The 24,429-nt window shown below is 38.1% G+C and overlaps 1 protein-coding gene across 5 annotated transcripts in view; it reads left to right on the top strand.

The window, feature by feature from the left end:
* SLC35F5 (solute carrier family 35 member F5) overlaps nucleotides 1-14,783 on the top strand; it is a 42,755-nt gene extending 27,972 nt beyond the window's left edge. For 3 of the 5 annotated variants that reach the window (XM_032783752.2, XM_075070265.1, XM_032783753.2), the window contains 4 exons: nucleotides 3,181-3,271; nucleotides 11,769-11,923; nucleotides 12,891-12,979; nucleotides 13,575-14,783. In XM_032783752.2, the coding sequence (XP_032639643.1) occupies nucleotides 3,181-3,271; nucleotides 11,769-11,923; nucleotides 12,891-12,972 (328 nt within the window). In that variant the 3' untranslated portion in view covers nucleotides 12,973-12,979; nucleotides 13,575-14,783. Of the gene's footprint in view, nucleotides 1-1,082; nucleotides 1,179-3,180; nucleotides 3,272-4,582; nucleotides 5,417-11,768; nucleotides 11,924-12,890; nucleotides 12,980-13,574 lie in introns of those variants that run through there. The other 2 variants (XM_075070266.1, XM_075070267.1) reach the window with 2 other exon arrangements.
* Nucleotides 14,784-24,429: the final 9,646 nt, after the last annotated feature.

The following is a 24,429-nucleotide window of genomic DNA, read 5'->3' as shown; positions in this document are numbered from 1 at the left end:
CTAGGAAGTGTGCAGAGCAGTGACGTGGTTCTCCATACACACTTTCACGTGCTACGCAATCACGCAGCAGGCCAGAGACGATGCAGCCTTTGGAAGAGCAGTGTTCCAATCAGTGGACGACTCCGCTCTACCTCCTGAACTTGGGCTTGTGAGTCATCTGATTGGAATTGACATGAACAAGCACTTGAAGAAAGAACGGTTACTCACCTTCTTGTAACTGTTCTTCGAGATATGTTGTTCATGTGCATTCCAATACTCGTCATCCTACCCCCGTCAGAGTAGCCGGCAAGAAGGAACTGAGGTCGACAGAGCCCTATATTAGGAACTGTGAAGTCACAGCGCCAGGGGGTGCCCAAGCCGACCCTACAGATGCTGCTAGGGGAAAATCTTCCGGCTGTCATGCACATAGTGCGCACACACCTAATTAGAATGGTCATGAACAACACATCTCAAAGAACAACAGTTACGAGAAGTTGAATGGCCGTTTTTTTGTGCCAGGCTTCTGAATTGAGCAGCCTAGTCACTGGAGGGTGACTGAACCATACTGCGAAGGTTACACATGCATCACAGAGTATAGGCTCTTTGTATTTTGATAAGTTTTCATTTTAATTATTTGACAGGATATTTTGAAATATTATACACCATTTTGCTAATAAGAGACATCTCTCTAGTGATAGTATTAAATCATTGGTGAAAAATGATGCAAGATTGCTAAACTAGAAAAAAAATAATTGCCAAAGTGTAGATTAGAAAAATATTCTTTTGTTGTAACACTAGTTTGAGCTGAAACCATTTAAATGTTGAGATCCCAGCTCTTACATTAAGCTAGTGATTTTGTGGCAATGCAGTGAATGAGAAATCTAATTTTGTCCGCAAACTCTCCCTAAAATATTTCTAAACCCAGAGAATCTTAGGATTCTTTGAGTTAACATCAAACATGCAAATAGTCCCCACAAGACCAGTTTTTTGTTTTGCTTTTTTAATTTAACTTTTTCATTGTACGTACAATGGCATAAATGCATAAGATGAAGAGCCAAGTGACAGATTTTGAATCTTAATTATTTGTTTCTTCATATTTGTAGGTTTGAATTAAACTTCATACGACTTAATTTCTGTGTGGTTGAATTACTTCTGTATTTGGAATAACTTAAAGTTGGGTCATAGAAAGTATCTAACCAGTTAAGTGTTGTGAACATGAGCTGGAAATTTGGATTTGTGCATTTAATTCTTGGGGACTGGAGAGTGCTTTTTGCTGCTTTATGCTCTGTAAACAAGGCCTAAAATTTGTTTGCTTCCCCTTACTCCCCCCATCACCCCACTCAAGTATTTTTTTCTGGCCTTTTTTTTTAAACTTTACAAATATAATCGCCAGTCTGTTGGTCTTTGTTTTGCTGGAAGTCTCTCTGAAAAGGACCCAATGGCTTGGAATAGGGTTCTCTCATTGCTTAATTGAAGAGTCTTTACCCAAAAGACTTTTCCAACTGTTTGTTCAAACTGTTTGAGTTTAATAGATGTTAACAAAAATAAAACAATTTTGTGATGTGAATAAAAATCACATCCCCTTCCAATTAATTAGATTTCATGTGTATAGCTTCTGTGATGTCACTCCTACTAATTCTCTAGTTATCCATAAATTACACAGGAAAGACTTAACTGAATTTTTAAAAATAAAATAAAAAATTGATATTCTTAAATTTAAGGTCTTGTTTCCAGTTGGTAATTATACTGGTCAGATAACTGAGGGAGAGGGGGTTGTTTTCTGTGGAAAACTTCAACATTTTGGCCAAAAAACTGAAAATCTTCGGTGGGAAACAGAAAATTTTGACCTTGGTAATGTCACTATGGTACCTCATAAGAGATGTAGTCTGTCTGGTAATTTGGCCCTTAGGGAGTGGAGTGTTGAGGCACCTGGACTACATCTCCGTTGAGGCTTTGTAGTGGCATTTCTGAATAAAATCTTTGCATTTTTCAGCCAGAAACTCTATTGGTGTGGGGATTGGTAGTGGGGTTTTATATGGGGTGGGTGGAAGGGTAGAGTTTTTGTTTTTGTTTTTTTTAACAGGAGGTCAGTCTGTGGAAAGTCATTGGAGGAGGGGGGTTGATTTTTAGTAGAAAGATCAATTTTCTGTTGAAACAGTTTTGATGGAAAATTTTGACCAGCCCTAGTAATTAGGAAGTTAAATTAAAATAGAAAAAATATATCCGGTGCCCTCTTTGTTCCTTGATGATGTGGAGATAAAGAAACAGAAAAGGGTACAAGTTCTGTTTTTTTCCAGATTTCCCGTAAAACTTCCTAATTACTGATTTTGATAGTCCACAAGCATCTAATACCATTAGACTCATGAATAAATAGGTAATTTAGTTTAATGAACAGTATTGACTGAAGTGGGAAAATAAGCATTTACAGAGTTATTAAATCAGTGATTCTTTACATGACAAAGCAGAATACCGCTTACGAAGGTATCTGTTGTCAAGCCTGGTTTTACATTTGGGATCATTGACTTGATGGATCATAGTGTCTAACTTACAGCCTTTCTTAATATCTTAGGTGCTGTTAACTTGATACCAAAATGGCTCAAACTAGGCAAGCCTTACTCTAGATCAGGGGTCCACAGCGCAGTGCCCGCGGGTGCTGTGGCGCCCGCTGGGGCATCTAAGTGCACCTGCATACTGGCCGGCAGACGAGCATCCACCGAAATGCCACTGACAAGCAGCATCATCCAGAGGTGTCGCCGCCGAAATGCTGTCGATCTTCAACGGCGACGGCTCTGGATGACTCTGCTTGTCGGCAGCGACGCCTATTGACGTTGCCACTTGTCCGTGGCATTTCGGCCGATGCTTGTCCACCACCACAGTCCTCTGTGGCTCGTCATCTGGCACCTGTCAGACAAAAAAGGTTGAGGACCACTGCTCTAGATCTTTTGTTGGGCCAATAATTTGTGAACTAAAGACTACTTCACATTAACAGTAATTCCATGAAATATCTTATTTTAAAATATATATATGTTCTGTGGCTCAGTCATTTTCACATTGAAGGTGTCCTGCAAAGGACTTCTGAAAACAAACCTTATGGCTTTACACTTAAAACAAACCTTAACTAACAGATAACCTTGATTAAATCTCTTCTGCACTTTAAAGTATGTGTCTTAATTTTTAAATAAGACTTTTATATTTTTTTAGGGGCTGCTTTCTTACCTCATCACTGATAGGCACACTTGCGCTAAGCCTTACAATACCTCTGTCCATAATAGCTGACATGTGCATGCAGAAGGTAATGTACACTTGATTGCTGATAAGATTTGAGCATTATTAACAGGCCTAAGTAGGTGCATTTTAGTGCAATGCCAGTGTTAAAGCTGAATGTACACAATGTACAGTATTGTTCTATTACTGTTAATTATCGAGACTGAATTGTCTGTCATCCTTGCTGTATGTATCTTAATCTTGTTTGTTACTGCATACTTAATTTATCTCGCTGAAATACAACTTCAATGAAAAGTAATTTAAATCACCAAACTCTCCCACTTCAGTTCCCTTACCTTGTCTAATCATTTAACTAAACCTGTAAAACAGCATGTAACAACATCCTTAAATAGCAACTTAATAGTGTAAAATCCTTTCTGTGACCTGTATATCTTGAAAATATTCAGTTAGTGATGTAAAAAAACCTGTAGATTAATGTCTGCAGAAGATGGACAGTTTAAGGCTTAATCCTAGATTTTATGAATACAGTAAACATTAAATTTTTAAATGAAGAGGTCCCAATTAAAAAAACAAACATCTTATTTTCATGGGTATTTTGTCATATAAGTTAATAACTGTGGGAGAACACTTCATGTGATTATAATAAATATCCAAAAATAGTTGTGTTAGAACAGAAATGAGCCACAATTTTTCATTTATATTCCCCCTCAAACTAAATTGTCTAAATTTTTGTTGAATATCCTATTAAAATTAAATCATTTTTTGTCATGATTTTCATATAAACTTTAGCTATCTTTTTGAATGTTTGACTGTAGTATTTTATCAATGGCAAGGAGCTCCAAATTCTTAATTTGTTTATATGAATTATAATCTGGATTTAGTGTTCTCATAACACAAGAATGAGGAGTCACCAAATCAAATTAATAGGCAGCAGATTTAAAACAAACAAAAGGAAGTATTTTTTCATACAATGCACAATCAACCTGTGGAACTCCTTGCCAGAGGATGTTGTGAAGGCCGAGACTACAAGTGGGTTAAAAAAAGAACTAAATGAGTTCATGGAGGATAGGTCCATCAATGGCTATTTGCCAGGATAGACAGGGATGGTGTCCCTAGCCTCTGTTTACCAGAAACTGGGAATGGGCAACCGGATGGATCACTTGATGGTTATCTGTTCTGCTCATTTCCTCTGGAGCACCTGACATTGGCCACTGTTGGAAGACAGTATACTAGGCTAGATGGACCTTTGATCTGACCCAAGTATAGCTGTTCTTATGTTCTATGTATAGTAACACGTAATATATACATACATATTGAGTATTACTTCGTCTTCATTTTCATTCTTGTTTTAATTGATTCAAAACTCTCCATCTTACAGGTTTGTTTTTCTGTTTGCTAAGATCATGGGCTCTTAAAACTTTGCTGCTGCTCTTAATATTGGAGCAAATTAATCTGTTTTGCTGGAAAGTCTAACTATAGCAACTGAGATCGCTTGATCTGTCTCTACGATACCTATTTAACTTCTTGGAGTAGCTTTCAAAACTGGCACAAGTATTGCTTGTTGGGGGAAGAGAGAGCATACATTAGTGCATAAGTGATATGCCTCACAATTTTTGAAATTAGTGTATATATAATCTTTTTCATCTGTATAGTTAGTTCTTCTTTGTACTCATGAAAAAAAAGATGGATATTGATTAAGTGCATTTGGTGCTTATCGAAGGGAAATCATGAAAGCTTCCTTTATGTTCTGACAAATTTAAACAAATGACAACAATGACTAACAGTTGTATGTTGCTAAATAAGTAGGAAATTTTCCTTTCCCTTAAATAATAGTGAAATGGTTGAAGTTCTTTTGTCTTGATGGTAAACCCTAAAATGGATCAGTAAGCAGTACAATAATTTAAAAGCAGCTTACACTTATAGCAATTCCCAGGTCAGAGGATCCGGACTCACTTTGTATACTGGATTCCCTTCACCCGTTGGTGGCATGCAGCAGCTGTTCAATGCAACAAAACAGTCTAAGGCAGGTCAGGAAGTGGACATATACTCTATTCCAGGGTGGGCAAACTTTTTGGCCTGAGAGCCACATCTGGGTATGGAAATTGTATTGCAGGCCATTAATGCTCATGAAATTGGGGGTTGGGGTGCAGGGGGTGAGGGCTCCGGCTAGAGGTGTGCGCTCTGGGGTGGGGCCAGAAATGAATTCAGGGTACAGGAGGGAGCTCTTGGCTGGGGCAGGGGATTGAGGTGTGTGTGGGGAGGGTGAGGGCTCTGGCTGAGGGTGCGGGCTTTGGGGTGTGGCTGGGGATGAGGGGTTGGGGGCCCAGGAGGGTGCTCCGGGCTGGGACCGAGGGGCTTGAAGGGCAAGAGCGGGATCAGGGCTGGGGAAGGGGTTTGGGGTGCAGGAGGAGATGAGAGATGCAGGCTCTGGGCTGCACTTTCCTCAAGCAGTTCCCAGAGGCAATGGCGTGTCACCTCTCCGCCTCCTATGCATAGGCGCAGCCAGGCAGCTCTGTGCACTGCCCTGTCCACAGGTGCCGCCCCTGCAGTTCCCATTGGCCACAGTTCCCGGACAATGGGAGCTGCGGGGGCAGCTTGCAGAGCCCCTTGGCTGCCACTACACATAGGAGCTGAAGGGAGGACATGCCACTGCTTCTGGGAGATCCTGACCCCACTCCCTAGCTGGAGCGCCGGAGCAGGGCAAGCCCTGGACCCCACTCCCTGGTGGGAGCTCAAGGGCCAGATTGAACATCTGGAGGGCCAGATGCAGCCCCCAGACCGTAATTTGCTCACTTCTGCTCTATTCAGGTGAAACTACACAAGGAATATAGGTAGACACAGTCACCCAAATTGTATATTAGGCAGCTCTTTGAGGGTGAACTCACTTATACTTACTATGATGTCACAATATATTTAGTTCCAGAAACCTATGGATATTAATATTCCAAATGTCCTGTATTAACTCAGTTTGCCGGTTGCAGATCACTCCTACCACTCTCAGTGGCATTTTTCTTTTGAAGTGGGGTCTTCAGTCCAACTTGACTCTGGGTAGTTCATAAAATCTCAAAAGATCAAAGCTCAACCACAAAGATGATGATAAAAATACACTAACAATTCCTTATGGACCCCACAAGAAAAATTACTTGGATCAATTTATACATCATGGAGATGTCTTGAGTGAACACACAGGTTTTAGGTGTTACTTGTGGTTGTTCAGTTTACACCACATTTTTAGCCTAGGCTTATTTTAAAAAGTAATTTATTAGCTCATTAGATAACTTATTACAGTAGCTCATTAAATTGTGTGTTCTTACAGTCCTTTTGAGATATTCTTTTATTTCCGTGCAGAGGGTCTGTCCCCATTCTGGTACTTAAATGTGGGGAGAATAAAGCTGATCACAACATTTTCACAGGGAAAACTTAAATTCTGATGAACAATTTTGATTTCTTTTTCTGTGTGCATTTTTTGTGCATATTTTTGTTTCATGTTGACTTAATGTCCCTTTGGGTTTTTTAATAAACTGAAAAGCTTTGTTTCTTTTTTTGAACTTTAAAGTTTTTTCCCTCATCTTCTCACTTTTCTCCTCTACTGGAAAAAAGGGGTAGGAGTGTGTTGGTGAGCCAGCTTTACCTGATGTGAACGCTTTTCCCACTCTTTCCAATTAGAAAACCAAGTGGAGTTGTGGTGAGAAGCAGGTGTCTTTTCCTGCTGAGGCTTCAGAACTCCTTCCACCTAATCCTGCCACAGCCATTGCTCTGTGTGAAGGGATGACTCAACTCTGCTCTTTGTAAGCTCTTTGGCACTTAGAGGCCAAAGTGTCAAAAGTCTGGAAGATGTTCCCCTTGCCAAGAGCTGCATGTCACATGATTGATATAAATTCATTTAGCGACTTAGAGAAGAATCTCTTCCTCAACAAGGGTGGACATTACAAGGGCAACATTAAACTCACCACGATCATGCAGCCAGATAAAAGCCCTGTTTTAGAAAAGGAGCATTTACACTTGTTGCTAAAACCATCCCCATCTGAAATGTCACTATAGTCTTGGAAAACCATTCAGATGTACAAGGATATTATTGCGTTCCTCACAATGTCTGGACAATATGATTTGCATGATAAAACTTGAAAATATAGTCTGTTATTTGAGTGATGTATACCACTGACCAGCGTTCCTTGTAAACTGCATGTACATGAGGCTCTGTGTGTCAAGTGATGCCACTCACAAATTTCTCTGTTCCTGGGGTGGGCATTGTGAGAGGTGAAGTGGTGATTAAGGGCTCCCCAGCTGTAGGTGTTGGAGGTAACAGTGGGACCCAAAGGGGCTGGAGCAGCTGCCATGGTACCTAGGAATGGACCAGAGCTGGGAGCAGTTACCCTGGCAAAAGAGATGCAAACCCCCTCTTCCGTGTCTGGAGCCAGCTGCCTCTACCACTGTTCTGAGTCTCCTTAGCTCCTCTCCTCCACAGGGAGAGCACTCACTTTTCTCCCACTCCTATCCCTGGCACTCTAACCCCCCACTCTGTCCCACTGCTCCACATCTCTCCACTGCCTCTGACTCTACCACTCCCTCTCTCTCTGACTTCCTCATTTCCCTGGTTTCCATGCAGAGCACTCACCCTGACCCGACACCTCACCCCCCACTCCCCGCCCCAAGATGCTGGCTGACTTCCACTCCACAGGCAGGGCACTCCCTCCTGTGCCTGAAACCATGAGAGTAAACAGTGTAGTTCTCAAGGAAGTTTGTTTGCTCAGTACAAAGAAAACCTGGAGGAAGCATTGCTACTGTCATGTGTCTCATTAAAATGCAGGTCTTCCTCTGGCTTTATTGCCTTATTTTTATGCAATTACATGACATTTTTAATGACTATTTCCCAAAATACAGCATCTTCTGGAAGCTGCTGAGCACTCTGAAGACTGGAATCATTTTTTATTTTGTTGTTTTCCATTATATAGGCTGACTTTTCCCAAATCTTATTTTTTGGACATTGGGTTCAGCAACATCTGTATGTGTTGTGAAGTCTGTTGTTGTGACATTTTAGGTGGGCCAATGTTTTTGTGGTAGGCTATTTTGAAAAGACCTTTCTTCATGTGAAATGCCAGTCGCCACAGCAAAGAAAATGGCAAGCATTAAGATGGCTGAATTCAAACCTGAATAATGGTAGTGAAAGCAGACATAAAATATGATACCTTTTCTATTTGGAAGAAAGTGAAAGTGTTTTCAACTTTAAGGTACAGCTTTAGGATGTTTTTCAACTTTAAGTGTACAGAAACTACAATTAAAATAAATTATTTCATGTGAATAAGCTAAAGCCTGGGCAAAACCAGCCTAATTATCTTGGACTTGAAACTTAAGCAATTCATATAAAGGACACAAACTTTGTACCAAGAATATAAAAATAAATGAAAAGTTCTTCAGTAAATCAAATTAACTTTTCTCCACAAAAACAAGAAGAATTTTACTCCCTGCATGTAGGCAGCTATATTTATATCTTTTGAAGTGTAAAAGGCTCGCAAGCTTTTTTTATTTTTCATATTCTGAGGCAATTTATTTAAATATAGTTGCGGCAATGGTTGAATGAACAGGAATCCTCTTTTGTAATTCCCAGAAAACTGGAGCAGTTTCTTCTCTAAAGTATAAACCCAAATAGATTCTCAGCCCAGTCCTTTAAATAAATAGAATTTATTCTGTATAAGCGCAAAATACACAAAACCACTGCAGCATCTGAAATGGAAGAGACAGCATTAAAGCAATGTTGCATGACAGATGCGAGGCACACTAATGCAATAGCAACAGATAGTATCTTTTAACTTCCTAATTATTTTTATGGCACTCATCACTATAATCTGAACACTTGTACTGTATCTGTTTGACATTTATAATATTAACAAGCCCAAAACATTTAATAACAAATCTCATTTCTTTTACTCTCATCTCAATTGCTCTTTCTTCTTTTCCTTATTTTAACCTTTTTCTACCTCTGCTTTGTCTGCCTATCTGCTGGCAGCATCTGTCTTAATCCTAGTCCTTTGCACATATCCATTCCTTTCCTCCCTTCCCTAACCCTTTCCATCCTTCAGGCACAACACCCCCTGACCTTTTTCTTGCTCTTTTTTTCCTGCTCCTTGTGGATTTTCCTGTTGCTTTTATTTCTGACTATTATCTCTTCACCCTCACTGAAAACAGTTGCTGCCTCTGGAGTCTGCCTTTGGCTACCCTTTTATTAGCAATCTGTCGCCTTCTTCACCTCCCCATAGACATTGCCACCAAGAAAGGTAGTAATGGTGTAGGGGTTTTTCCCTCTTCTGTCTGCCTTCCTTTTCAGCTTCAAATTGCACACTTTCTAGTTTATTTTCTTTTCACATGGCTGTCCTCTACCATCCAGGTTTCTGTCTGCCTGTCTGACTTTGTCTGCCTGTCTCTTTCTCACACCTAAGTAACACCATCCTGATTTGACCTAGGCAAATTAGGTCTGTTTTTGGTTTTAACTTGTGGCTGGATGAGTTCTGAATTCTTCCCTTCCTTACCCTTCAGTGCCTTCTGTAATTGAGCTGTTCTGGATAGAACTAGCTCAAGGGAACATTCCCTCTGAAGCTGGGTGCTTCAGGTTGGCTGTGTTCCCTGGGAGACATAAGATTTGCCTCTCTCCTAAAGACAGAAGCTCTGAGGAAAAGGGAAAAGCACTAAAATATAAGACACTTGCATGCTTTAGACATTACAAGTCAAACTTGTTGCACCTATTCATAATACTAGTTATTATAAAGCATTTTCATCTCAACATGCTTTACAAAGGAAGTTGGTATCATAATCCCCATTTAACAGATGGAGAAACTGAGGCACGGAGAGTGAATTGACTTGTACGAAGTCAACCAACAAATTAGTGGCAGTGCCAGAAATTGAACCCAGGTCCTCTTAGTCCTAGTCCAGTGGCCTGTCCACCAGGTCACACTGTCCCTCATGTTTTAATGTAACTTTTAAGCTCATTTAAACATTTATTTCAATTATTTGAAGCTAGTCTCAGAAATTAATGTGGACACTAATCAATTCTAATAGCTGCAGATATAGATTCCTAAGAATGAGGTGGTGTCCATACTCTTGTCATTAAAACACCAAGATTTCTTATCACTTTATAAGATTTTATTTTTTTTCCACAAGGGGGAGCCTTGTCTATGGTTAATCAGCTTTTTCTAGCTAAAAAGAAGCTTTAAAGGGTGTAGTTCTGCTTTTATTTTATTTTTCTTAAAAGGAACAGACCTTGTAATTTGTGTTTTGAAGCTTTACGTATGCAATAGACATTCCAGATGCTCAGGCTAACTTTTACTACCCTAGAGTCAGGTAAAATCCTGTTCATCTAATTTATGGCTCACTTTCAAAACAGATGAGCAAATAACTTAATAAAAAATGCTGTATTCCCCCCCATACACACTCAGGAAGAACAAATTCTTGTTCATTCCCAAATTATTAGCTTCTCATATGCTTTATTTGGCAGACAAAAATCAGAACTTCTTTGCTAGGACCACTTCCAAAAATTTTTCTCTTCAATTGTTTGTTTTTATTTCTTTAATGCACACATCTGTCTCTTTAAATGGACATTTGGGGGCACAAATTGCCCTGAAATATATATTTTTCAGCTAAACTGTTGGTCAGAAATTCAAATCTAGGTGGAGTAGGTGTGGTGTTTTGTGACATTTCACTGGGGTTGTCCATACAGTTGTTTCAGGGCTTGGAAAATTCACTTGCCTTCTCATCTTTGGCAATTAAACTTTCATGGATTAGTGCCATCAAACTTGTACAGGTTGGTGGAGAAACAAAGAGAGTGCTTCCATTTTTCAGCATCCAGATGTAATTTAGGAGAGGGGAGATGCATGCCTATTTTCCAGAGACTGATATGGAAGATGGAGTCCCCAAAAGAGAGTTTAAGGACAGTACCCTAGTATGAATCCCAGCACATCTCTTTCCATGCCTGTGAGGAGTGTTTGGCTTCTCACCTGAATGTTGATCCACATCAGCTTTTAGCTAGAAGATGTAGTTCTCTTGATGTTCTGTACCTAGTAGAGTTTCTAAGGTCCATGAGTGAATGAGTAAGAGTGAAATCATTTGAGAAACTAGAAAAGAGAAACATTTTACCAGGAGGAGAAGGGGAGGAAAAATGTAGGTGGAGAACCCAATGTAAGGAGGTAAGGAAAAAAGAGAATTGAACACAGTGGGTGACTGAGGACATGATGAACCAAGAGATCTTATAGAAAATGTTAAAATGCAAAAATTGTAACATTGGTCAGCATTCAAAGGAACTGAGACCCAACACGGTTTACAAATAGATTTTATTTTTCTTCTCCAAGTGGAAATGTCTTAAACACATATGCTGACTATTGTAGCAACAGAGGAGCTAATAAATTACTAATGCAGTTGTCTTTACAATCTTGATGCAAGTTAGACACTTTTAACAATAACAATAGTAGACACGTCTCCATTTTATGGCAGTTGTCACAAATGAAGAAAAAATGAAATGTTAAAAGAAACTACTATTGTGCTTTGTTGGATAAATTATAATCATGCTCTAATTCCAGGCGCAGTTTTCCTGGTTATTTTTTGCAGGGGCAATCCCTGTATTTTTCTCATTTTTCATTGCAACTTTCTTATGCCATTATAACAACTGGGATCCAGTGATGGTAGGAATCAGAAGAATTTTTGCCTTTATCTGCAGAAAGCATCGAATTCAGAGGTATGATCACCTATTGTAACTTCCCTAACTTTTCATTCTACCTTCTCTATGTATCCTACCTCTTCTAGAAGCCTCAGAACTCACACCCTGGTATTTTTGCCCCCCTCCTTCCCTTCCCCTCCTTTAAGAGGACCTCATTGACTGATTAGTTACCAGTATAATTCTTTGTCTCCGTTCTTTGCCCTAATATCCAGTGAGGGCAGAGACAAAATTATAAATTCCCCGTGACATGGTTGTCTGTCCTTTAAGGGCCAGAGATCTGGGTCCTGCCAACCCTATTCATTAATCAGCTGCAGCTGAAGGGTGGACATATGTTCCTTAAATAAAGAGCTGGGCTGTCAGGAAGGAAAGATCAGCAGAGGCTGCCAGGGAGTCTATTAGGAGACGAGGCAGTGGGGAAAAAAAAACCTCCTGGGAAAAGCCCTGGGAAGTAGTGCAAGGAACAAGGAGGAATCCTGCAACAGGCCTTGAAGCAGGATGGAACGAGAGAGGCAAAGTGGAAAATCCCCTAGTACTTGTAGCCCAGTGGGGATGGAAGAAGTGTTTTTGTTTTGTTCTGTTTTTTACCTAAGTTTGGAAAATAAAACTGTGCCTAGAAAGAGACTTTGGGTATGGCAGTGGAGTTTATGGGCTGGGGACAAGCCACCATCTTAAAATCCCATTGTACTAAAAGAATTTTTTCTGTAGTGAATATTCTTTACGGTTTTGCGTTTGCCTGAGTATTGTTACCATAGTGTATTCTATATTTCTGAAGCGCACTAAATGGCTATCTATAGATCTTAATTATGACCACTCTAGTATAGTATATGTAATTCACTGAAGTATTTAGTTTTTTTAATGAACACAACTCAAGATAATATGTAATTCTTATATAGCATTACCATCCTTACTAGTCATGTCTCCATGTCACAATATAACCAGTTTAAGATTTTCTGTAATTATAAAATGAATTCGATATCTCTTTAAGAATGCCAGAGGAAAGTGAGCAGTGTGAAAGCCTCATCCATATGCATAGTGTTTCTCAAGAAGGAGAAGACTGCTGTTCATAGGCAATAGGTATGTTTAACAAGTAAACTTCAAAAGGTATAGTGAATACGTTCAAACTCTTAAGTCGTCTTTTTTTTTCCTCTTGAGGTTGTTAGCACCTTACAATGGACTTGCTAATTATTCCATTACCTTCGGTAGTTTTACCTGTCTTATTAACTCTCATTTGCATGAATTAAAGAAAGAGCTCATGTATGTTACCAGTCTGCCAAACAGTCATGGAAATTAACCTGTGCAGGCACAAAATTTACTCACTCGCTCTTTATCGTGATTGATACTCTCCCTTGAAATAAATAAATAAAGCTGTTCTCTCTGACAAGTGAGTATGTAGAATTTTGCAAAGCTAATATAACTAGAAATGCAAGATTTAGAAAAATGTGGTCATTTTTTTCCCATATTCTAATAATTCCTGTTTGGCCTTGAAACAAAATATATCCCAGCTGTACAATATATTTGCAGTCTATTTTTCACCATTCCACTTGCATAGTTTCAAATATGTTTAATGCTATGACTCGAAAAGGTATAGAAAATGGGAAATATAGGATCAAAATTAATACAATTAATCCCTAATGCATAGCATTAATAATTCTGTTTTCATTATTTTCAGTTTCGAGATGGTTTCATACTCAGCGAAGAGACAATCTCCTGGGAAGTCCATAAGGAAGCATATTTCAGTGCCTATTCTACATTTGGGAAAAAAAGTTTCAGTTCTTTTGAAACTAAACTTTTATTTTCCCATATTTGCCTGTCTTCATCTAGTTCAATCAACGAACAACTTCACTATGTGCATATCACTGCAACTATAGGAAACCCCAGTCCATATAAACAACCAACCTGCCTTATAGAACTCAACTTGAAATTACTTGATATAATCAAGAAAGCAAATGCTGGTCTGGTGATTTATTTTTTGTTTTCACATTTTTGTTAAATGCTGGACAACAAGTTGTTCAAATATTACTTTAAAAATGAATACGTTAATTCTGCAGGTCATCATTTCTTAACAGGCTTTCAGATGAAAAAAGCTAAATATGTAGGTTACTTGTAATAGGTACGGATTAACATTTTTATATAAAGTCTATTTGAATATTAACACATGAAATTAGAAAAAATATCTTAATTTATTAAATAAGTACATTTTTGCAACTGTTGGAGGAGGATGTATGCAAGTTTCTAGAACACTACATATATTGCTTTATCCCATTTAAAAAAACCTTGTAATAGGAAAGGGTGCTTTGTGTTTAAAAATCTCAAACTTTTAAAGAAGTGTTAGTATAAAAAGGTTATGTATTTTTAAAGGTGGTAATTATCATAAATTTGGCTGGACAACCACTTGATGTAGAAGTTCATAATTCAGAATCAGTCTCTTTTTGAAAACTTAATAGTCAAAGTTATTTAATATGTAAAATTGTAAATAATTCCAAGATGCCATGTGGACAGCTGCTTATTTGAGGAAAAACCATCAAGTAGACTTCTAAATTTTGTAGTTACTATCTTATCTCAACTCAAATCTTCCAAGCAATTTTAAAGCTAGAGATAATCATGTTGGCTTCGTTTTCCTAAGGAAATTATTGTGTAATGGTTAACTTTTTCACTGTGACCTGAGTATTCTTCCCTACTGCAATGCTGCTGTTCTGTTTGGTGCTGAAAGGTAACAAATTAATAAATATATTCACAAGAATCCTGCAGACAGTTATTGCCCTCTTCAAAAAGGTAAAATTTGGTAACTTTGGCCAAGGGTTATTTACTAATTTATTTTGTCTTTTTAGTGAATTGTAATGCTTATAAAGAGTACAGATGGACTTTCAGTCAAGGTGACTAAATCCTCCAAATAACAACAGAACCTACGCTGACAGTGCAAGCTTTCTCATGCTGCTCTGCCATTTTGTCTCAATCCTGTTCTGGAGGAGCTGATGTTTTTCTAGGGATAAATGTCCATTCAGTCTTTGAGCTCTATATTACTCCCACTAATAAGGATACTAATTGTGGAAATGGTGGTGGTGATTTGGCAATGTAAAGAGAAAAAAAAAAAAGTCTGACTGGACTGTATTAAGATCACAGACTTGGATAAATGTTTAGAAGGATTAAAATTTAATCTATTCAACCCCAAAATCAATAGCTGTAGGGAGAAGACCATTGTTAATTGAAATGTATAGGGTAAGTTAAAACATAGGCTATTGCACTTGCAGGCAGATATTTATTTCTTTGTTCATTTTTATCAAATACAAATATTTTTCTGAATTTTATATCAACGGTTGGTCACTAAACTATGAACAAAATGTATTTGAAGCCAACCTTTTTCAAAGTAGGAACATGAAGATAAGACCTGAGGTTGGGATTTTCAAAAGATTTACCAGCACAGTCCCATTTGAAGTCACTTAGATACTTTCAAAAATTCCATTTTTTAGTCCCAAGTCCATATTTTGTCACCTGTCCTTTATACTTCTACTTTTGAACACTTAAGCCAGAGTTCCTGATCTCTTGCAGAAATGGAGATCAATAAAAATTGGAAAGAAATACTGATGTACATCAAACTGAATAAAAAATAACCTTCAGTTCTACTGAACTGCATTAGTTTTAAACAGTGTAACTAAAAGTGAATGTCTCTGTCTGTCAATTACTCAAGTACCCATGAGAAGACAGGAACTTTAAATGCCGCAGTTGAACTATTTTTATATTTGATCTTGGGTAGAATATTGGCTGTTTGGCAAGAGGAGAAGTCTCCTGATAAAGTTAAAAATGGTTTTTAGGAAGCAAGATAACTCCAGAGAATTTAAGTGGAATCCTTACTAAGAAAAGCCATTAATTAAGGCATAGCGGCAATAGAATGCAAATAGTTGTTCCCTTAAAGAATGATTACATCTTCAGTTAATATTTGGTTTCTGTCAAGTTTGCCTAGTTAATGCTTAACACTAAATCATGTCCTCTATAGCAGCAAGAAGGATAGGGATTGTGGCATCTGTAGAGAGAAGCCTAGCAAGGCTAATTTTTGCTTTTCAACAGATGTGTTGCTCTGTTTTCAGAAGAAGACTAAGGTTCACTTTGAAATCGATTGCCCATGACCCATAGTTGTACTGGGCTGTGATGTATAACTGTGAACCAGAATCCTTATTTAACATAACAAAACATGACACAGATGTGGAATCTATCATCAAATCCTTGGTTAGTTTATAGAGTTTTACACAGCAGAGATTGTGTAGAGAAATACACTGTGCTGGAAAAAATGAACATTAATACATAAGAGAAAATCTTCTCGTTCTGCCTCCTAAGGACTTCAAATAACATATGTTTAAAAAATTCAGATGCTGGGACCGCCTCCCTAATTTTTCCAAGAAAAGGGAAAAAAAAATATTTTGAGAAATCAGATTGTCATGATATAAAGTGTTAGGTACCATAAATGACTTCAGCAGTCTTTTTATTAAAATGTAGCATTCTGGGGAGTGGAATGTAAAGTCCATACAAATTATCTCCCTGAAAGGCCGTAGATTTTTAAACAATTGTGCCCCAGTATTACAAGAGAGATATATTTTACAGTATTGCTAAAGTTATATATTGTTACATTGTGCCTGCATTTAATAAGAGATAATGAGATTTTCGATACTGACTTGTGATTTTTAGTAGAAGAACATCTTTTATAAGTAACTGTCTTTTTTGTTAGAAAAGTGATTCATGCAGCTTTCTATAATGGTTGCTTGGTAAAGGCACAAGAGATTTAGCTTTTGAATCTCAGGTACTTGTGCAATAGTGGCAACATGTTGAGTATAATACTCTTCTTGCGGGTTTTTTTTGCGGGGGGTAGGAGGGCATTTACATGACATGGCATGCAACTGGAATCAGTTTCTTGTTACAGTAATGTGAAGAAGCTGTCTCTCCTGGTAGAATTCTCTTTACCAACATAGACTACCATAACTTGTTTTCTTTACTGTTTAATTGAAATGTCTTGATTTTAATTTATTTCCTGCAGGAAGTGTATACACTTGAAAAAAAAAATCTTCTCATATTTTAAATTAATCATACTTTGAATGTTGTTGCATATTTAAAGAGCAGTGATTTCCCACATATGCCTACATTATTGAAAAACAATGCCATATATAGCGCTGTCCAAAAATTAACTCATTTATCGCAGCATCCTTATGAGGCAGCCAAATAATTATCCTCATTTTTACATATGGAGAAACTGATACAGAGCAAAGTTAAGTGATTTTCCGACTGCCCCGAAGTAAGTCTTGGAACTCAAGAGTTGAATGGGAGTAACAATTAGTCTGCTACCGTATACTGTGCAGTCCAGTAGAGAGTAAATAAGGGTTCAGTTCTCCTGGCTATATTCAGATGGATTTGTTAAATACACAAAATTGCATTAACCTTTTTACTGCTAGTGGCTGCTGCAAACTTTAGCCTAACTCCAGAAAAGCACTTAAGCACTTACGTAACCTCTAGCACTTGCATAATCCCATGATAGTTACACACAGATTTAGGTGCTTTCCTGAAGTGGGGCCTTCAGCAGTATTTTCCTTTGAAATACTAAATGCCCTTCAAAGGACAATTAAAACCAGGGTATTGCATGTGGTACATGACATACTGTGTGTGCTGTTATGTGCATCACATACCTATTACACAGCAGATGAGAAGTTAAAAATATTAAGAGCCTGAAAACTGAGTTTCCTTGCCTTATGCAATTGCTATTCTTCCTGTGTAATTATCCCCACTGTGTCTAGGTACTGCTGTTTACTGTTGTGATTGGTTTCATTAAGCTTGCAAAATTACTTCTTTATAACACTGTTTCCATTGTTTATAATAACTTTTGAAGAATTTTTCTTTCATATTGAGTTTTGCCATTCTTGGTCTCTACATAGTCTTTTGGCTTGGGAAACTTAATTGAATGAAGTGTTGAACCTATTTTAAGTTATGGAACAAGGAGAAATTTCTTAATTCCAAGGTGAGTTTATGCAGACAAATGGCCTCTGTGAATAATTATTTTTGCTAGGCACTTAAAGTTTCATTTAGATGTAATGAAGTAGTGGCTATTTGAAAATGCCCTTCAAAAAATGTACAGTAGGGGAAAAAAAACCTCCTGGATCTTATGTAGCTACATACCTGAGCAGGCTGTAAGCATAGGTGGCAAGTTTATATGTTGCCTGTGCTCCACCAATATTCAGGAACATGGGCCAAGCTCCACCAGTGTTTGGGCTTATATTTTCAGAACTGTCCCGTACATAGGACGGACCGGGGCCCCGTTCTTCAGATGGACGTGGAGTCCAGGGCAGCCTGGGAGATTAGCAGGGAGCTTGAAGCTGGCAGCAGCGAGTGACCAGGCCCCAGCCTGTCCTGCTCCGCTTTGTCCCGCCCCTTTTCAGCCCTGGTCTGCCCGACTCCCACTCCACCCCTTTCCCCAAGTTCCTACCCTGCCTCTTCTCATCCCCGCCCCTGCTGTGCCCTCTGCTTGGACCCGTTCTGGGCACTACCAAAAATTATACAAACCTGGTACTCATGGCCGTAAGTGCATGGCATGCATCTGTGCACATCTGATAAGTGTACAGTTTTCATTAACAAGCACTGCTGGTCGCAGACCGACTAGTGTCTCTTAACTAGTGATCTGGAAACTTTTTTTCTGTTTTCTGAATTTAACACAAAGAAGACAGGCAAATGCAGTGGAATTCCACCCCCCATCATTAAAGCAGTGCCAGTACTGAGAAATAAGATACACAAAAATCAGAAAGGAGCAGAAATTAAGGTTTCTTTTGCACAACTGAGTTATATGACCATATCGTGGTCCTTTTCATCTCATTTCCAGTGTAAATCCTTACTATATTACCAGTTCTGTTAAGTACTGCATAACTGAATATATAGTCTGTGCAGCTTGATAAAAGTTATTGATGCAGTGAAAACCTTACCTTTTGATATTTCTTTGGGAGAGTTTTTGCCTGTTGTATTTTGGGTTTTTTTGGTTTTGTTTTTTCCGACATTGTGTTGCGATAACACTAGTTCTTTGCACTTTATATAATATCATAGCACGATTTCTCAGGGAAATGTGGATGATCTTAAACTGCTTGTATCCAAGGAGGTGATTTGAAAATGAAGCAGCAGCCCTTTGTAGGGTTTATTTGAACATTGAATATAGTTTTAATATTTGTTTCCTTTGACTTAGCTCCCTCATCCTGGTTCTTTGGATAAGGATGATATTACAAGTATACTTTCCCATTGCTCTGATTTTTCAGAAATATAATTGCTCTGTTATACTTACCCAGTTTTTCCTACATAGTTGTACTGTGCATCATCTTTACTGTATGAAATTGCATTGAAATTAATAGGACTCTTGCTCTGTTGATTTCAAAGCTGCTCCTCTATCCATGGTAATACGGTGGTGACGCCTATGCTAGGCATTCAGGGTTAAACAGCTGCTCTATCACATACCTAGTTGAGGTTTGTACTCTGATTTCAGCACACAGTGCTAGTATAACAGTGTTACCATGAATATGTTCCCTACAGTCAATGGGGTTTTGGGGCTAGATGGCCTCCTGCGATCCCTTCCAACCTTGATATTCTATGAAAGTAAAGTACAGTCAGGTTGTCCTTCAAATTTTTTCTTCAGCGAAGTTGCTTCCCTGACTAATTTAAGCCCTCTGCGGTAAATGGCAGGGTTTCCATTGTTTTCCAGTGGGTTTTGAGTTAGAATTTTATTGAAATGAGTCTCTCACAAGCAGCTTGATCTTTCTTACACAGTATTTCCATGTGTAATATATCTCTGTAATAGTCTTACTTTAATAGGATTTTGCATAGTATCAGCCATGATCCTAGCATTCTAACTGTTCACTCAAGCCATTATTCTCCTATACCCAAGACAATAGCAACTTTATTATTTAGAGTCTTAGGTGTCTTTGGCTCCAGTTGTTATAATGTTGGGCTCTAAATCGATGGTGTAAAGGATCCTATCCTTTTCAGTAGAATTTATCATCAATATCAACATCAATATGCGTGCGTTCATGGACTTGAGCCTCAAGTCGCTCTTCACAGATTTCTCAGTATGGCTGCTCTGTTTGTACTTGGTTCAGTATGCAGCAGGAAGTTTGCTCATTGGTTTATGCTACTGAGATTGTATTGCGCCTGCAACTGTTTTCTTTACATTGGCTGCCTGTAGCCATGTGACTGACACTACAAGGGTTTTTAGATTTTAATAGTGTGACCCTGGTTACATTCAGCCTTGGCCAGATGAACAGCTGCACTTGCAATACCTGCAGTTTAAGGATCCCACCTTTGCATCTGATGTTGGTCTGTCGTCATGTTTTCTTACGGAATGGCAAATTTTAGTCCTACATTTGTTACTTTCCTTACCAATCCCTTTATTGCCCTTTTTAAAATTACTCTGTGTATTCTTTTAGTGCCTTGAGCATATTGGCAAGGAGTGTGGTATGAAGTCATTGCTGAATAGTCTATAGAGTAAATATGGTTGTCCATTATAAGAGAATGGTCTCTGATATTAGAATGCAGGGATGTTTGTACAGTTACTGATCCACAATCCTACAGTTATTTCTCAATTATACAAATGCGTATTCTCAGTCTGAGGGGAATTAGCCAGTCACCATAGTGTTACATGTACAATATGCAATCCTTGTGTTCTCATTGACATAGGTCTCAACATTTTACAGCTTTAGCCAACCACCACGGCCACTTCCTTTTCCGATCACCTCCATTCTTTTATCCTACCTACTGCTACTGTATTCATATAACCCTGATCCGCTGCGTGTTGCTTTGGAGAAAGGCTTTACACCCTTGCACAATGAGTAATTGAATAAAAATATTAAATGAGGTTTAAAAGCTTCCTTTCCTTCAGCTTGAGAAACAGCTGCGCTAGTGGAAAGTATCCTCCAGGAAGTTCCAAAATGGGAGAGGAGGAAGGAAGATCATTTAAAATGTAAAAACAGCAGATTCATTGGAAGGAGCAAAAAACCTTGTTGAGCAGCTGAAGAGTTAGGGCTGGAAATTTCATTTAACTACAAAATGTACATGGGAAGTTTTTTGTTTTTATCTGAATATGAAATGACTAGGATATAAAACGGTGATCTAGTTGCTAGTAAATTCCATGCATATTAAGTTTAGAAGTTAATTGCTAGTTGTGATGCAATCTAGACAAAGCTATATTAAAAGTAGCCGTTTTTTGGTCACAGCGTTTCATTGACTTCAAAGTAGCACACACTGAGTTCAGTGGAGAGTTGTGCTATAATGTGTGAATTTTAAAATCACAATGAGTCTTGGAAGAGATCCTTTGATACCTGAGGTTTTGGGGCTGAAGGTTTAAAAGGTGGTCTTTAAACAAAAATATATTTTGGAAATCATTATTTTGTTTAGAGGTTGGTAGGTTTTAGAAGTTTAGCCATTTAGTATTTAAAGATGAGGAAACCTGTGAAATTATTAACTGTAACATATAATGTTAATGCTCATTAAAGCATTAACATTTTGTACTAAATTTCTGCGGTCTTCCTCATGAAATGAATTCAGAAACCAGGGTTCTAAGGGAGACAGCCCTGCAAAACTTTAATGAAACCACTAGGTGTAACTGATGAAAATAGTGTTTGCTTGTACAAAAGTGCTTAAAGCTTTCCAGACTCTTTCTACTAATGCAAAGCACAGCAAGTTCCAGGTATACATCTTGTATGAAATATGTATGTGCTGCAAATTTTTTTAACCCATTTTCCTCTGAGACCAGAGCTTCAATTGCTCATCACTGATGCATATTGCATTTGCACCTAAATAAATTCTGGTTTCAAAGGGTTTTAAATCTTGATCTGTTTTTGATAAATAGAAGTGTAGCATTTTATCTGATTTCCATTTAATAACAAAAATATGCATGCAAACAAGAACATGTAATCATGGTTTCCTGAATGATTGTAAACCCAAGAAATGGCTGTAGTAATTCTAAAATGAAGATGCATGCCTCCTTAGGAACTGGAAGGTAGTCCCCTACTTTAGCACCAACTTGTGCTTTCCATTTCACTAGTATAAATTTGGAGTAGCAAAGACCAGAACTCAGTCATTAGTTCATTGCAAGCAAACATTAGCTTTTAACGTGGAATTCCATCATCTGACAGTTCATTCATTTTCTTAGGGGTTTTGGTGAAGTAAAAAGTATAGCACAGTATTTTTTAATCCATAAGAATTAAAAACAGTTTAAACAAATGAAATATTTTAGAACTTGTACAGGCCTAAAACACAAAAATTATAGGCATATATTAGGAATTTCAGACACTGCTTATATATTTTTTTAAAAAATCAATACATGTATGATTATTTGAAATATATATTATGATGAAAATGGCAGAAAATTGTATTGATAGAGGTTTACATTTGGATTCTTTTTAATATCCGGTACCAAACCTTAAAGGGCTAATGAAAAAGAAAATATCTTGTATTTTAATGAACTGCTTGTGTAATACAATCAATTAGTGTGAAATTTTTGTCTTGTATATTTCATATTTATTGTATGTCCGTAAAAACAAATAAATTGTCGTGTTTTCTTAACAGAAATAAGTATTTGGTTGCAATTTGTCTTTAAATCCAGGGTTCCCAAACTGTCCATGTCCATGATCACGGAGATCTGGCTAGTCATATGATGCTAGCTCTGTTCTTTTTCCCCCAAGATGGCAAATCGCATTACAAGAAGATAAAAATACATTAAGTATTTTCATAATACTAATTTTCCATATAAACAGTTGCTGCAGGTAGCACGGGTTAGGATCAATATGGGAAAGGAGATGGTTTACACAGTGATAAATGGGAGGGAGAAGGTAAAGTGGTCTGTCACATGTAACTTTTAGTGTGTTCCAAGCCTTGAATAAGCTTAGTAATCTCTGGATGAAACTTACATTGCTGAATTAGACCCTTCCTTGGCAGTTGTTCCTCAGATCAGGCCTGAATTTGACACGTCTTGGTTAAAGTTTTATAATATGGAAAATAGCACCCATCTTAATTATCTATAGACTATAGTCTGGGTTTCAGTATAAATGATTTTTCAAGCTTGATAACACCCTTATCTCTAGAACTCAGTATGACCTTTCAAACAGCAATTGACAGTATTTATCAGCAGTAAATTAATAGGATTTCAGAGTCCATTGTGAGTTTCAATGAGTCTTCTTTGGAGGAATAACGTAGTAGTGAAAAGTTGGGGAGCAGACTACATATGTCCCCTTAATTACTTCTCTTCTTTAAAAATCAAAAGTGAATCTGAATGTTTTGATTTGCTCTGAGTCAATCAGGATCCCATATGCTTGTAATTGGGTCTCAAACTGGACTGATAAATCAGGTAGCAGGTCAGTTGTTACTTTCTCAAAATTTTAGCCAGTTTATATCCTGAGATGGAATTGCCCCTTATACTTTCTTCAGTATCATGGTTGGTCAGCAGGGGGAGCTACTGTACTATTCCAGTTTACTGAAAGTCACCTAAGAAGTTAGACGAGGTGGGTGAGGTAATATCTCTGATTGGACCAACTCCTACATCCCATACTACATAGATGACATTAGCAGTACAAAGATCATGACTCCTCTGTTTCTGACCCTTTGTTTGAAATTAATCAGCACTACATGCTGAGCTTCCTCCACTGAGTTGAGCTTTCAGGGTTAGATTTTAATTATTTCTTAAATTTTTGTAAATTGCAGGCTTTTACCAGACTCCTTCCTAGTCTGGGCCCAATCCTTTCCCCAGTACAGTTCTTGTTTGTTCCAGCTCAGGTGGTAACTAGGGGATTTCTCATGACTGGCAGCCCCTTTTGTTCTGTTCCGCTTCCTTTTTATAGCTTTGGCACAAGGTGGGAATCTTTTATCTTGCTGGATCCCCACCCCTCCCTCTAAACAGAAAAGCACCCAGGTTTAAGATGGATTCCAGTTCAGGTGACATGATCGCATGTCACTGTAAGACCACCTTCTTCATTACCTAGTAGCTGGAAGTCAGGTACACAGGAAGGTTTGCAGGGTAAACAAACCCATTCACAGTTCATTGATTCTGAAGCACCTTTAATAGCTTGCCATTTAATATGTTTACATTGATAACACAAGTTTGTATCTTCTTAAATAGCTTCCACTTAACATGTTTACATCTGTAATACAAGTTTGTATCTTCTCCTAACTCTAGACATAGATTTATATGACATATTCCAGTTGCATCACATTCACACTTATAAACATATTTCCATAAAACATATGGAGTGCAACATGACACTGCTCTTGGGTGGGCCCACCACCCCAGGCAGGTAGAGCTCCCTGGACCTGCTCAGGCTTCCAGCTTGGTGGGGTGGGTCCACAGTGGGGGTGAGGCCTCATGGTCCTCCCACTTTGAGGAAGAGTCCATCACCCCTGAAATAAACTATACTTCCTGTGCCATAAGTGCGTAAGTATGCATTGCCAAAATTCAATATAGATGGCACAGATAGCAATGCCAATAGTAAAGGCCTGACATTTTCCATTATAAGACCCTATTG

This window comes from Chelonoidis abingdonii, chromosome 10 (assembly GCF_003597395.2).
Source record: "Chelonoidis abingdonii isolate Lonesome George chromosome 10, CheloAbing_2.0, whole genome shotgun sequence".
NCBI lineage: Eukaryota > Metazoa > Chordata > Testudines > Testudinidae > Chelonoidis > Chelonoidis abingdonii.
The sequence above is the reverse complement of the archived record's forward strand: the minus strand, read 5'-3'. Positions and strand labels throughout refer to the sequence as shown.